The following is a 13952-nucleotide window of genomic DNA, read 5'->3' on the forward strand; positions in this document are numbered from 1 at the left end:
ACTCTATACAGTAGAGAAATACAATTAGAACAAATGGTATTGTGGCCATTTTGAAAATTGCCCATGTGGTTTGCAGTTATTGTTTATTTTCTGTGACAACTTTAAAATATATCAGAATGCTTACAAAAGGCTCAATTTCATGTTTTTGTCTCCATGCAACACCTCTATATATTGCACAAAGTGGTGGTTTGCTTTGCTTTGTGTCTGAAATAGAATATCTGACGGCTGCTTTCCCTCTGCTGAAAGCAGAATAAAGAGAAGATGAAAGAATCTCATTACTTAAGAGAAACAAGAGCAGGAAAGTGTGTAAACCCATGCTAATTAGTTGCTGCTACTTGCTACCGCCTAATTAATTTAATCAAAAGTACCCTTGATCTTATATCAGTATGGATGTAGTCTGGGTGAAATGGAAGATTCAATGTGTGGCTTTGGCTTTTGTAAAAGTTACAGCTCTGAATGCAATGCTGCATTGAAGGCTTTGAGTTTTAGAATTCCTCAAAAAAATCTAGAAATGATGCATCAAATGTGAAGATTACAACAAAATCATGCAAAAAAAAAAAGCCTTAATGCTGAGGTGTCATCCATGTTAAATGTCCTGTTTTCTCTTTCACTGGCTTATATGCAGAATGTTTTTGTTCCTTTCTTCGCAACATTTAGAAATATCTGCAAGTTCTGCTTTTCCCCCAGTACAATAATCCATACAAATTGTGAACACACAATAAATCAAAACAGTGAAGTTTGTAGATTATCCGGCAAGCTGTTTCTGAAAAGATTTATTGTTGACTGAAATGCGCTTTCTTGTGGTTGTGACTGAATCAAGTCTTGTTCCGTTCACATTTACTGTTTTCTGATGGTGGTTGAAGGCTCCAAATGTCACACAGTAATTCACCACCGTTTGATGCTGAGATACCTATGGGGCACATGTGAATAATCTGTTTTTGGTGTTTTGGTTGAAATAGCCCTTTATAGCTGGATTTAGGCAGGGGGTAAAAGCAGTACATATATTGCAAATATGTGTGAAAGTATGTGCACTTGCATTTGCTCTGGGGAAAAAAAAAAAGGCTGAAGGTGTCATCACATCACAAAATAGACCTGAGAGAAAAGAGAGAGAAAGAGCTTGTTTATGCATATGTGGATAGACTGTGCAAGGTGAGTGTATCATTTACCATCAAGTCATTGAGTTCAGCAGGCATCTAATAACAAAGCATTTATGGCCCACTTACGCATGCATAGATATAACTGTCATAGGCGACAACAGTATCCTCTCTCCCATCCTTTCCTCTTAAAAGACACAGGCACCATCCGGATTGGACCCAAATACTCTAGTATTCTATCATCAGACTCGGGGATGAAATTAAAATCTCTCATTTTCTTTCTCCATACAAGGAGCAGATCAATTTCCGGAGACTGGGACGTGATATTTTCCTGCCATTGGGCTTTCTCGTCTTTGGCACAGCACCCTGACTGCCTGCCAGCGGGGGGCCCGGGCCTGACTGCACGCCTCGCCGGAGAACAGTTACTTCTGCCGCGGCGAGTTTATTTGCGCCTCGCTATGAGAATTGCCATCATTTACCCTTCCCCAGCACCTCCCAAAAAGAAAAGAAATAGACAAGAAGGGAAGCGAGGCAAGACTAAGAGAGACGAAATTGATTCTTTTTGATACATGCTGCATGGGGGACATTAGGTACCCCTCGTTTGACCATCTATTCCAAAAAATGAACTGAATAAATTTTGCGTAAACTAATGTATACACGCCTTCTGCAGGCCTTTGCTGTTGTTCATAACAAGAATCCAATGCTCGCTCCACCGTGTAAGGGTTATTCAGCCTGTATCCTAATGTTGGTTTTAATAGAATTCAATTAATCATGCAGCTGTACAGGAATGATAACTCACTTTACATAAAACGGTAACTCAGCGTGTGTTAAGCAGGACGAAATTAGGGACAACTTGATGAACCGCCAGAGCAGTAAATTTAAAGTGATGGTGGCCCTGGCGCTCAGGTTGGTGCCACATTTTTTGTTTTTTGTTTTTTTTAAAAGAGGGTTACTTCACTATTTTCCTTGGGCTTTAGAGTAAATAGTCAGGTACAAATAAAACCTAAAGCAGATCTAAGCTTCTTTCTCTATGTGTGTTCAGCAGGACGTGAGGATGTGCATGGCACCGGGATTTGCGCAATGGTTCCATTTGAGGTCAACACAAACAGACGTGGATCAAGTCACTAAATGAACCAAAATCTGCCTCAAAAAATCTAAAAAAAAAAAACATAAATGAGTATGTTTGAGGTGCTCTTTGGAAAAGGGATTCATAAAGTAGATAAACGGAAAAAAAAAAAACTCCAAGGCGCATGACCTATAGGTGTACACATGACCATACTGTGAGAATAAAGGCATTTTAATTTTGAAGCTTATCAATTGACTGCGTATTCTTATCTTCCTCACAGCATGCATACACTTAAATACTTTTGTAGATTTTTGATGGTACTATTTATTCTTTCTAAACGAACACTAAAGTGGTTTTGCCCACAGGGGTCATTTCAGGATTACTGTCTGTATTTGGCACCATCTCTTATAAGATGAAACCTTTTTGTGCATGGTGTCTTTACTATCTTTGAATGCTCTTTGTTACCTCTCTGTCGCCCTCAGAAACCTTTAAATGCAGCCTTTAAATGTGTTCTTGTTTGTCTTGGCAGTGACACCGCTCCTTGTTTGCGCACATTTTGCCCATCTGACTTGTCCTTTCGCCTTTTGCCAGACATCCCGTTGTTGCGTCACGGACCCTGTCAAGGCCTAATTAAACCCATATTGAGAAAGTCCTTAAATCCAACCCCCTTTTCCCCTTTTCTACGCAGTCTACACAGGCATGCTCTGGATCTGCACTGGGGTTTGGTCGAAGGGAATAAAGAGGATATAACTACAAGTTAATTTGTTACCACTTCTCGACAGCTACAGGTTACACCACAAATCAGGATGGCTGGACTAAAGGTAAGACAGCATTTTTCTACATTTCAAGTCATTATTAGTTGCAGACATGTTTATTCCGTTCTGCTTACAAACTGCGTCTCTGCAAAGCGCAAAAAGTTACAGAAGTGACATCAGGGGTATGCGCCTTTACGCACAGGCCCGCAAACACACCTTTATTCAGTTGTTTCTAAGGTGTAAATTTAACTTGTTTCACCACAAATATGCAAAGTTACGCTGTGCATTGAACTATGAACTGAAACAGCCCGGTTGACTGAAGGGCGGCGTTGGCTCTGACCAATCAGAGAGCAGCACTCAGCAGCTGCCCAGATGTGGGAATAACAGCCTATATCACTGCAGCCAAATACAAATGGTTAAAATAATTAATTTACTATGGTGAAAATTAGATTTACCTACTTAGTCATGCAGTCCAGTTACTATTTTATACTCATTTGTAAGTTTTATGGACATTTAATTCGCTTCTCCACTTACTCCAGATGAATTACGCATAGTTTTCAGTCATGTTTTTACTCAGATTATAACGTTATACAATCAGGTAGGACTAATTTGATGTCAAAAGAGTGAGAGCTAATAGTTTTTCTACCCTGCTATGATGCAAACTACCCCCAAGCTACTTAACGGAGGCTCCAAAATGTTTTGCACTCGAGAACGCGCTCGAACATGGACGCGCACATATGGAAGTCATCTCTGTCTGTCTGCGTCTTATTTGCAGACTCACAATGACTCAGCGAGATTTGTTCAGCTCGTTGCAGTTTCCACTTTTGTAGGATAGAAAATATGTTGGATGTTGGAAATAAGTGCCAGTGTGGATAGTGGAGTATTAATTAGAATAAATATGAATTTGATATCGATCAAAAAGTACTTTGGAGGAAGTATAATTAGTCTGTTTCTGTAATAACACCAAGTAATGGATCACTGCAAGGGGGGAAATTTGGCATGACTGCAGTTTGTTTTATCATAGATCTAATGTGAATCAATGTGACAACAATTAACAAAAAGACAAGCCTTAATGACAAGCCTTCAAATTTAATTATAACCAGCATGAACACATTTATCATGCATTACAATGAAGCTGCGTGGTGTTTACATGCATATTTTTTTATTTTTCATTTTAGCTTCAGATATCTGTCTGTCTGTCTTTCTCCTGCAGTACATGAGCGGCTTTGGAAATGAGTTCTCGTCTGAAGATCCTCGCTGTCCTGGCTCCTTACCTGAGGGACAGGTATGCATTCCATTTTCTTCACTTCTGTTAAACTCCTAAAGACCCAAACAGCCACCGACAACCAAAACCATCTACTGACCTAAACTGTTTAATACCTGTTCATCCACTAATCCTATCTATCCATGTAAATAATTGGTGTAAAATGCAGTTTGTCATCTTTTCATGGTCATCAGATATGACCCATTTAGACGTTGAGAAGCACCATAGTTACCATGGAAACACCGTCATCTTCTACAACATTGATTCACCAGTAAAACCCATGGAGTTGGATCAATGACAGTGGATGGATACACTGGGTTTATGTTCAGTTAATGAGAGACTTTGCTAAAAAAAAAAAAAAGTCCCTTTTTCATCAGTTTTCTGTTTTTGATATAATAACCATCAACATTAATCTGAACTTTTATGAACATCTACATGATCTATCAATAAAATGTAGGAAAATACCTGATGTTCATTGAAAAAGCGCAAAATACAGGGGATAATGTCATAAAAAATTGTCATAAATCCCTTAAGAAAAGTTGAATATAGAGAAAAAAATGGGTCTTTTTGGGTTAAGGAAACTGCATGTCTGTAACATATGTAAAGTAATAGGATAAATAGTTTAATATTGTTTTATGTCGCTGCAGAATAACCCTCAGGTGTGTCCCTATGGCCTCTATGCTGAGCAGCTTTCTGGCTCCGCCTTCACCTGCCCACGTCCAGCCAATAAGAGGAGGTCTCTGAAACATCAATCAACCCATATATGAGCAAATGCATCTAATAGATTATGACCATCAACTAAAAACTTGTCTTTGTTTCCCCTCCAGCTGGTTGTACCGTATTATTCCATCTGTTAAACATAAGCCCTTTACACCAGAGCCTTGTGGGAATCTAACAGAGAACTGGAACGAGGTGGAGCCTGATCCTAACCAGGTAAAGCAAGACTCTGTGGTCACTGATGATGAGCTACACTGAAAAATAAAAGCAAACTGACGCTGACGTTTGTTTCACAGCTGCGATGGCTGCCATTCACCATCCCTAAATCCACAGAAAAGAAAGTGGACTTTGTGGCTGTAAGTTTGATTCATCAGTAACTTATTACCCCACCCCCCCAAAGAGGAGGCAAGGGGTATTGTTTTTGCTTTGGTTTGTTTGTTAACACTCTAGCAGCAAAAGCATTGGTTGAATTCATACCAAATTGGGTTTATAGATTGCTAGTGACCCAGAATACATCTGATTACATTTTGGGAAAAGTAGGTCAAAGTTCAGATTTTTAAATGAATTTTTAAAATCTTTTTGTCCCATTTACTTATAATGGGCAAAATTTCACGTCTTTAGCAGCAATACTATTCAATGCTATTTGGTTGAATTCATACCAAATTGGGTTTCTAGATCGCCAGTGACCCACAATAGATGTGGTCACATTTTGGGAAAAGTAGGTCAACGTTCAAATTTTTTATGAATTTTTAAAAAAAAATTTTTTCTCCCATTTACTTATAATGGAGGAAATTTCATGTGTCTATAAAAACATAAATTTTGTTTCAATTTACTTCAAACTTGCCACATATATAGAGGCAACTGATACGCTGACATCCCCACATGCATAGACATGATGACATCAGCTGGATCGATGCCAAAATAAGATACAATACGTGTGAGGGGCGGGGTTTGTTGGGCCTGGCACCACTTGTTAAGACGAAGCAAGATTAGATAAAATTAGATTAGATTAGATCAGACTTTCTTTATCCCACAACGGGGAAATTTCACAGTTAACAGCAACCACATACAACAAGCAAGTGCAGAGAAAAAGACAGGTAGAAAAACCACAAAAGAGTGAAAAATTAAATATAAAGACAAAAATAAGAAATTAGTTTTTTATATAAATATATTGAATATAAATTGAATATTATTCACATATTAACATTGTGGCTGCATGTGTGCATGGTGTGATATGGGGGAATTAATAGTGCCTGATTCTATGTGAGCATCTCACAGTTTTCTTCATCTTGCAGGGTCTACATACTATCTGTGGGGCTGGAGATGCCAAATCCCGCAACGGCATTGGGATTCATATATATACCTGCAACACCTCCATGGTTGACAGGTACATATGTATTTATGTGCAAATGTGCTCCATCATGTAACAAATAGATGTATTTTCACGTATCAGCCAGCTATAAAATCCCTGATTACACTTTGACAGTCATTTCTGAGCTCTTTCATTTTTCTTGTTCCAGGTGTTTCAACAACTCTGACGGAGACTTTCTGATTGGTGAGGAAAAGGGTTGTTGAGGTTTTCACGGCAGCTTTCACCTATCACCACAACAATGATACATCATGTCTCAGTCCTTGTTTTCTCTCATTTTCTTTCCCTCTGCCTCCCATTTCCGGTTTGCCTCTGTTTGTAGTCCCCCAGCAGGGTAAGATCTTGATCACCACAGAGTTCGGGAAGATGATGGTCGAGCCGAACGAGATCTGTGTCATCCAGGTGAGGCCTATGTTTTTCATCTGCCCTGTTTTTGCAGAACTAAACCACAGTGTCTGACAGTAACACCACTTACCATATTTACAAAGACATCTTTTAGCACTTTTTCAACCTGACCTTGAAAACAAATGACCAAGGAAAGCGGTTTGAGCTCCAGAAAGCCAGACCATTAAAGCAGTACAACGATTTCAGGGCATGTGTGTTTTCCAAAACACATGATTTCTTGAGCTCAGAAGTCCACTCAGGATCGATACGTCCCATATTTCATACAGAGCACCCTATATTTTATTTCACTATCACTGAAATTGTGTTGTTGTTTTTTTTCCAGCAAGGGATGCGCTTTAGTGTGGATGTGTTTGGAGAAACCAGAGGGTATATACTGGAAGTATATGGAGCACATTTTGAACTCCCTGACCTGGGACCCATAGGTGTGTGTTTGTACAGTGTTTATGATGCATAGTGTGTGTTCATCCTTTCCAAAATCTACACATTAATCCATATATTTATTTCAACAGTTTTTTTGGATAGTGTACTGAGTTTACAGAGGATTTGTAACATATCCATGCATTATGTTTAATATTTAATTATTAAATGCAGACATAAAATATAATATTCACAATTATATTTTCATTGGGATATGATCAACTGAAAATAAGAACCATTGTGATTTTGTTACTGTAGAATGAGCTGTTTATATGTATTGTACTGTTACACTTTGCTTATTTTTTTCCATTTTGCAACAGGTCACTTCCATATTATGTCTGAATAGAGACCAAAATAAATACAGTAACTCTTTAAAAAAGTAGTCCAAATCAGACAAACCAGACACTGGCACTAAGAAGACAGGAAGGGATTTCACAAATATATACCTGGGCATATATAACACTGATTTAAATTTCAGAATCATTTTTATTTATAGTTTTTATTAATGCATGAAACATGGAAAAACAAGTGGTGCCATGCACAACAAAGCCCGCCCCTCACGTATTTTAGCTTATTTCGGCATCAATCCAGCTGGCGTCATCATGTAAATGGGAGGAAAAAAAAGATTTTTAAAATTCTTAAAAGATTTGAACTTTGACCTACTTTTCCCAAAATATAACCATATTTGTTCTGGGTCGCTGGCAATCTATAAACCAAATTTGGGATGAATTCAACCAACAGTTTTGCTGCTAGAGTGTTACCAAACAAAGAAACAAACAAATCCAACCAGAAACAATACCCCTTGCCTCCCCTTTGGGTGGTGGGGTAAAAATATGGTTAATCTAATTACCTCCGCCAAGGAGGTTATGTTTTTGCCAGGGTTTGTTTGTCTGTTTGTTTGTCTGTCTGTTAGTGTGCAACATAACTCAAAAAGTTATGGACAGGTTTTGATGAAATTTTCAGGGTTTGTTGGAAATGGGATAAGGAAGAAATGATTAACTTTTGGGGGTGATCGGGGGTGGGGGGGCCCACGGGGGGGCCCACTGATCAGCCTTGGCAGAGGTCTGCGCTCTCCGAGTGCTTCTAGTTAAGGTGAAGTAATTCAGTTGCATTGTGAATTTACTGAATTGAAATACTGAATCTGACACTAGTTGGCCTTTGAAAAATACAGTTTTTCTTCAGATATAGATTTTTTTTTGTATCTATATGTATTTGACCATAAGCGTATTTGTGTCGCAGGGGCCAATGGTCTGGCAAACCCAAGGGATTTCCTGTGTCCAGTTGCATGGTACGAGGATCGCCAAGTGGCTACAGGTTACACTGTCATCAACAAGTACCAAGGAAAACTCTTCGCTTGCCAACAGGTTTTTTTTTTCCTTTTTGGAAACATTCCAGTTTGCTTCTGACAGTACACCCACAGATGAGCACACACACACTGTAGAACAGAGTAGCATCCTTATGGCACACTTGGCCTATTACCCTGTTAAGGTTTATTTTTGCTTCACTAAACACCATCAAACTGTAATGACAATGACTAACATGAAACTGTCCAAGTGATCACATGGATCAGGTGATCCATTAGCTGCTCCTGCAGACTGAATCGCCCTCCCTGATGATTTAATATCGAAGCATTAACTGTTACCCATTCAGCGGGTTTTTCCGCTTCAACTCCCTTATGAGCTTTAATCACTCATAATTAGTTAAAGCCCTCTGGAGTTACAGACAGTGTACCTGTGACGCTTTGCATTGTAGGAAAAACCCTTTGCCAAGTTCAGCATTAATTTCACCATATTTCAATGAGGATATGATCCTCCCCTTCCTGAAATGTCCTGTTGGGTGCATAATTGGATCGACACATAATGTCTGACAGGAGGTTTTTACTGAGACAGGGAGGAGGCGGGAGGAGAGGTTTGTCAGGAGAGGGAGCTGAGAGGTTGTAACTGTGGAAACCATGTCAGTCCACACTGTTGTTATTAATCTTAGGAGTACAAAAGGGCAAGATAGTGTTTTATGTAGCAAAACAAACATGTTTTCTTTTTCTCTACCTGAGTATCTGCTACCTGTTATGTGCTGGGGGTCAAAAGCAGAGATTGGGAGCTGTACCTGACACTCTTTCTTTGCAGTCCTCCCTTCTTCAAGCATGAAGGCTGAGGCTACTGGGGTAATATGGAAGAAAGTAAGGTGGGGGATGTGGGCCTCATTTCAGGAAAGATGCTGCTTCTCCCGCCTGGTCCTGCTGTTCTGTTCCCCCGCAGAGTGCTGAAATTGCTCAAATTAACTTATTATTTGCTTGACTGGGCCAATATGTTTGTGTTTTTGTGTGTGCATGTGTGTGCAAGTGGTTGCTCTCTTCCATTTTTTTCTTCATTTTTAATCAAATAGTGTACTTACTATAGATGAATGTCCAAGAGATTACACGCTCCACATTCACCAGACTTTTTGTACTGCAACTAATGGAGACCTCATGTGTGCATGTGCATCTCAGGTTTTTAGTTATGTAATATGTGTGAATATACCTATGTATATGTCTTAATATACATAGGTTTTACTGTGATTTAAGTAGATTTTTTTTTTTTTTTTTTGCTGTACAGTGTGTGAAGGTGTGGCGGTGTGTGTGTTTGTGTGTGTAAAGAACATGGAGGTCACTCAGAAGGCAGCTTGAGTTATAATGAACTATATTGATTTTAGAGCTGCTGTTGAATGTCTTTTTCGCAGTGACATTATCAGAACAGAGAAACTATATAAAATTGCTGTGGTTTTAACAATCAAGATAAAGAAATATCTCTGCACCCACTGTTACTGCTGCTCCCTCCCCCCCATAACTGTGCTGCTGCGAGCGTCAAAATGCTCAAAGTTTGGGAAAGTTTGATTGGGAAGCCAATTACATCATAATACCTGGAGCCTTGTATCACAAAGAACAGGGGGAATGAAAGAGAAGACAGAATGAAAGAAGCACACCCTCTTTCACAATCAGCCTTTTTCATTATGACCATTTTTTTCTCTTTATGTCAAGAAGTACTCTCTCTGGGAATTTAAGATTACAAAGACATTATTCATTGTTCCTTTTTTCTTGTGAAAAGCTCAATTTAAAGTCATTTGTGTTTGCGCCTTGGATAGACTTGTCTTATTTGTTTTGTTCTGTGCTCTGCTCATAGGATTTTTCTCCATTTAATGTGGTAGCCTGGCATGGAAACTACACACCTTACAAATACAACCTGAAGACCTTCATGGTTATCAACTGTGTGGCCTTTGACCATGCGGTGAGAGTCTGCGCTTTCAAAATTGAATGCTCCAACTCTATTCTGTATAAATATTTCATACACATCATGCTTGTTCTTGAATACCACTGACCTACACTCCTAATGATGTACCTGTAGGATCCCTCAATCTTTACTGTGCTGACCGCCAAGTCCACTAGACCTGGTGTGGCCATCGCTGACTTTGTCATCTTCCCCCCACGGTGGGGCGTGGCTGACCACACCTTCCGTCCTCCATACTATCACCGTAAGAGCCAATATGCCTTTTTTTCCCCTCCTTAGCTTTGATTCTTAGATTTTTTCAGAGGGGAAAACATGAACAAAACAAATAATTTTAAGCACTTGAAGTTTTTATGTCCATGTGACTTCACTCTGACTTTACATGAAATGGCAGACACACACCAGCATGTAAGCAGACATCCAACAATAGTTAAGAGTTGGTGATGACTATTCACCTTTTGTCTGTTTTAACCACAGACCTGAAAGGCCCTCCAGTGGAAGGCAGTGTTACATGCTTCAGTTTGTTTTAGCTGTGTAATAGCTCCTCCTTCTTGTGACTTTAGGGAACTGCATGAGTGAATTCATGGGTCTGATCAAAGGTCATTACGAGGCTAAAGAGGAGGGTTTCCAGCCAGGAGGGGCCAGCCTCCACAGCATGATGACCCCACATGGTCCTGATGCTGACTGCTTTGAGAAGAACAGCAGTGCTGAGCTCAAACCCGAGAGGGTGGCTGAGGGAACAATGGTAAAAACAGATACATATCTAGTCGCAACAACAGATTTTTGTATAATAGTAAAAAAAAAAAAAAGATTGTATCACATTTTATTTTTCAGGCTTTCATGTTCGAGTCATCCTATAGTATGGCAGTGACAAAATGGGGTCTGGAAACGTGTCAGAAGCTTGACAAGAGCTACTACCAGTGCTGGGAACCTCTACGCAGCCACTTTAACCCCAACTGGAAACCCAGTAAAAAGTAGAAGTCCTGACCACATATAAAGATAAAAATCCTGCATTATCTTATATTAAATAACTATGGAGAAATATAAAGTTCATAAAGCTTGGCCTTCTTGTGTCATTTCATCTCTTTATAACATCATACGGGGAAATAAAGAGAAAAAAAATGTTCTAAAAAAGTTGACTTGCAGAAAGATAATTTACATAAAGGCTCCATTAACTGTACAGACATATATATAAATATACTTTTGTGATTAAAGATACATGAAAATGCCTTGGTGATTTGATTTTGCATCAAAAGGTGTGAAGTAAAAAATAACCAAATGACACCCGTAGAATTTTTTCATCCTGTCAAAGGTTTGTTGTTAAAATAGATGTAACTGGCTGATACTTAGAATGACTCCTCTTTACAGCACATCATTTTGTAGGTAAAGAAAATGATACATTAGGAATTTATGGTTTTTTCATGGCATTTATAAATCCCATATTAAAAAGAAATTCATCAAAATTCAAATTTACACAGTCAAAGCCACAACACTGTTGGTGACAATATAACTTTATTCGATTTATAATAATTACATGAATGGAAATCATTATTAGAACATACAGGAGGGTCTTTCTAGATCAGAGCTCAATATGCCAGATTGAACTTGCGATCACGGGTTCCAGCCTTAATCTGTGCCTCCTTCCTATCCTGTAAAACAGATGACAAACACATTATGGGTAAGTACAGTTTCCATAGCAACAAAGTCATATCATCCTCCTCACCTTCAGGACATTTTCTAAACCGCATGTTTTATAAAAGAGTGTTTTATGATTTCAAAGCAGTTTTTTTTTTTCACTCACAGCAGAAAGCGAGGCAAACATGATAGCCCAGCAGTGTGACAATTGCAACAAATTGTATGTGGAACTTCTATTGGAAAGGATTTAGAGGGTGAATCTCCATGACAATAGGGAAGAAAATGAAAGTAGGCAGCATTCTGGATGAAGTATTTATTTCTAATGTAAATGGAACTCTTAGCAAAAAAAAAAAATCTGTGCACCTCCATGAGAATAATAAACATGAAAGCTTGACTAAATGGCCTCTCGGGTGTGTATGGCAATTATTTCTCACCATTATTATAATGCAGTATTATTTTGGGGAAAAAATATTCTGTGAAAGAGATCATCTTATAGCTGCTATTACTTTACTTCCTATATAATGGTAAAGTGACCCCATATGCTGCATTGTTCACTCATTTTATATGATGAAACAACCAACAATATAAAATACAGTACCAAAACAAACAGCAGTAGAGAAATAAATACAGCTCTGACAGAAGTAGCACAAAGGTACACTGAGATTTCAAAGACTTAATCTACAGCTGCCCCTGTTGGTCCTGTGCTTCATGCATTTTAAGTCTAGGACTGCTGTTTGGATGCCAGTTTTGCATAATGTAAGGGTTAGTGTAGTTCTTTAACTTGATGCTACAGGTGCCTCGAGTCAGGTCACTCTTTAAGGTGCCAATGAAGCATGTGAGATGAGAAGGGCATGAGAGTGTAGCGCATCTTGTCACATACCCTGTCTGTCTTGAAGATGTAGTAGAGAGTAACGAGTGGCACAACTCCAAACACAATACCCAGAAGAGATGTCTTGAATGTAGGCCTGAAGTGAGGGAAGGGGTTGGCGCGTGCATAAACCCAGCGTGTCAAGGCAGGGTCTTCCTGGAAAAACAAAATATGCACACGTGAAATTTTAATAAGACCAATGCATGTTGGTGTTACATATACTGTGAAATATGAATGTAAAGTAATGGCAGTAATAATGACTTTCATGTGTATGTGTCTGGATGTGTTTAGATTCTTACAATTAGGTGAAGTTCTCACAGTACATGACAAAACTGGGTAAGCTTATTTGAGGGTATTCAGCAAACACACACACTAACATGAAAATATAACTTGTGTGGGGATAATATACACGTTTTTTTACAAACAGTGTTAAAGATAAACGTCTTGTCCTCGTTTAAACAATCAAAGTTCTATCTCACATTTATTAGCAATTTAGTTCATCTTAATAAACAAGGCAACAAAGTTGTTGTCTCTTCTTATTTTGATAAAATGTATACTGTGTTTGCTCCATGCATTGAGTCTTTTTATTAACCCACAGGACCAACCTGCTCGATTTACCAGGCTGTTACTGAAATGTCGTTCGCGGAAAATTAAACAGAGAGATTAGCAAACTTTGATGCTGTCCAGCCCTGCGTGTTAACACAAAAGTAAATACATAATGACAAATGGGAGTAAATATGCCTTCTGCCTCTACTATGCTAGAGTTAGCATCCCTACCAGACGCCTGAGCCCCTCTCAAGGGTAACAGCGCTAGCTAGCATGTAGCTACTTACAATGAGCTCAGTTCTGCTCGGGTTGTTGAGCTGCGTCAGGTACTGTCGCTTCAGATTTGCTCGTAATGCTGCCCTTTCTTCATCGGCACGTCGCTTTTCTTGTGATAAATTGAAATAATCATTTGGATCCAGTGTTCTAGGCCGAGTGGCCAAGGGCGCCTCTTTGTAGTCCGCCATGTTTATTTGATGACGGACGGAACGGGCAAACGAGAACTGGTGAAATATCGCGTTGACTGCTCGAGTCGTGGTTGTGACCATGGTAACCACAAACT

At 39.0% G+C, this 13952-nt stretch overlaps 2 protein-coding genes across 2 annotated transcripts; one reads left to right on the forward strand and one right to left on the reverse strand.

Moving 5' to 3' along the window:
- Positions 1-2788: 2788 nt before the first annotated feature.
- hgd (homogentisate 1,2-dioxygenase) lies at positions 2789-11404 on the forward strand. Its single transcript, XM_030123772.1, has 14 exons — positions 2789-2981; positions 4129-4200; positions 4827-4915; positions 5007-5112; positions 5193-5252; positions 6192-6283; positions 6417-6451; positions 6588-6667; positions 6993-7092; positions 8327-8451; positions 10243-10347; positions 10465-10591; positions 10908-11089; positions 11179-11404. Exons 1-14 carry the CDS (start codon positions 2967-2969, stop codon positions 11320-11322), a joined length of 1332 nt encoding a protein of 443 aa, XP_029979632.1. The 5' UTR covers positions 2789-2966; the 3' UTR covers positions 11323-11404.
- Positions 11405-11834: 430 nt separating this feature from the next.
- On the reverse strand, positions 11835-13904 carry ndufb4 (NADH:ubiquinone oxidoreductase subunit B4). Its single transcript, XM_030123774.1, has 3 exons — positions 13681-13904; positions 12860-13003; positions 11835-11993 (listed from the first exon to the last, which is right to left on the reverse strand). Exons 1-3 carry the CDS (start codon positions 13855-13857, stop codon positions 11931-11933), a joined length of 384 nt encoding a protein of 127 aa, XP_029979634.1. The 5' UTR covers positions 13858-13904; the 3' UTR covers positions 11835-11930.
- Between the last annotated feature and the right edge of the window lie 48 nt (positions 13905-13952).

Source organism: Sphaeramia orbicularis, chromosome 20 (genome assembly GCF_902148855.1).
Source record: "Sphaeramia orbicularis chromosome 20, fSphaOr1.1, whole genome shotgun sequence".
Taxonomy (NCBI): Eukaryota; Metazoa; Chordata; class Actinopteri; order Kurtiformes; family Apogonidae; genus Sphaeramia; species Sphaeramia orbicularis.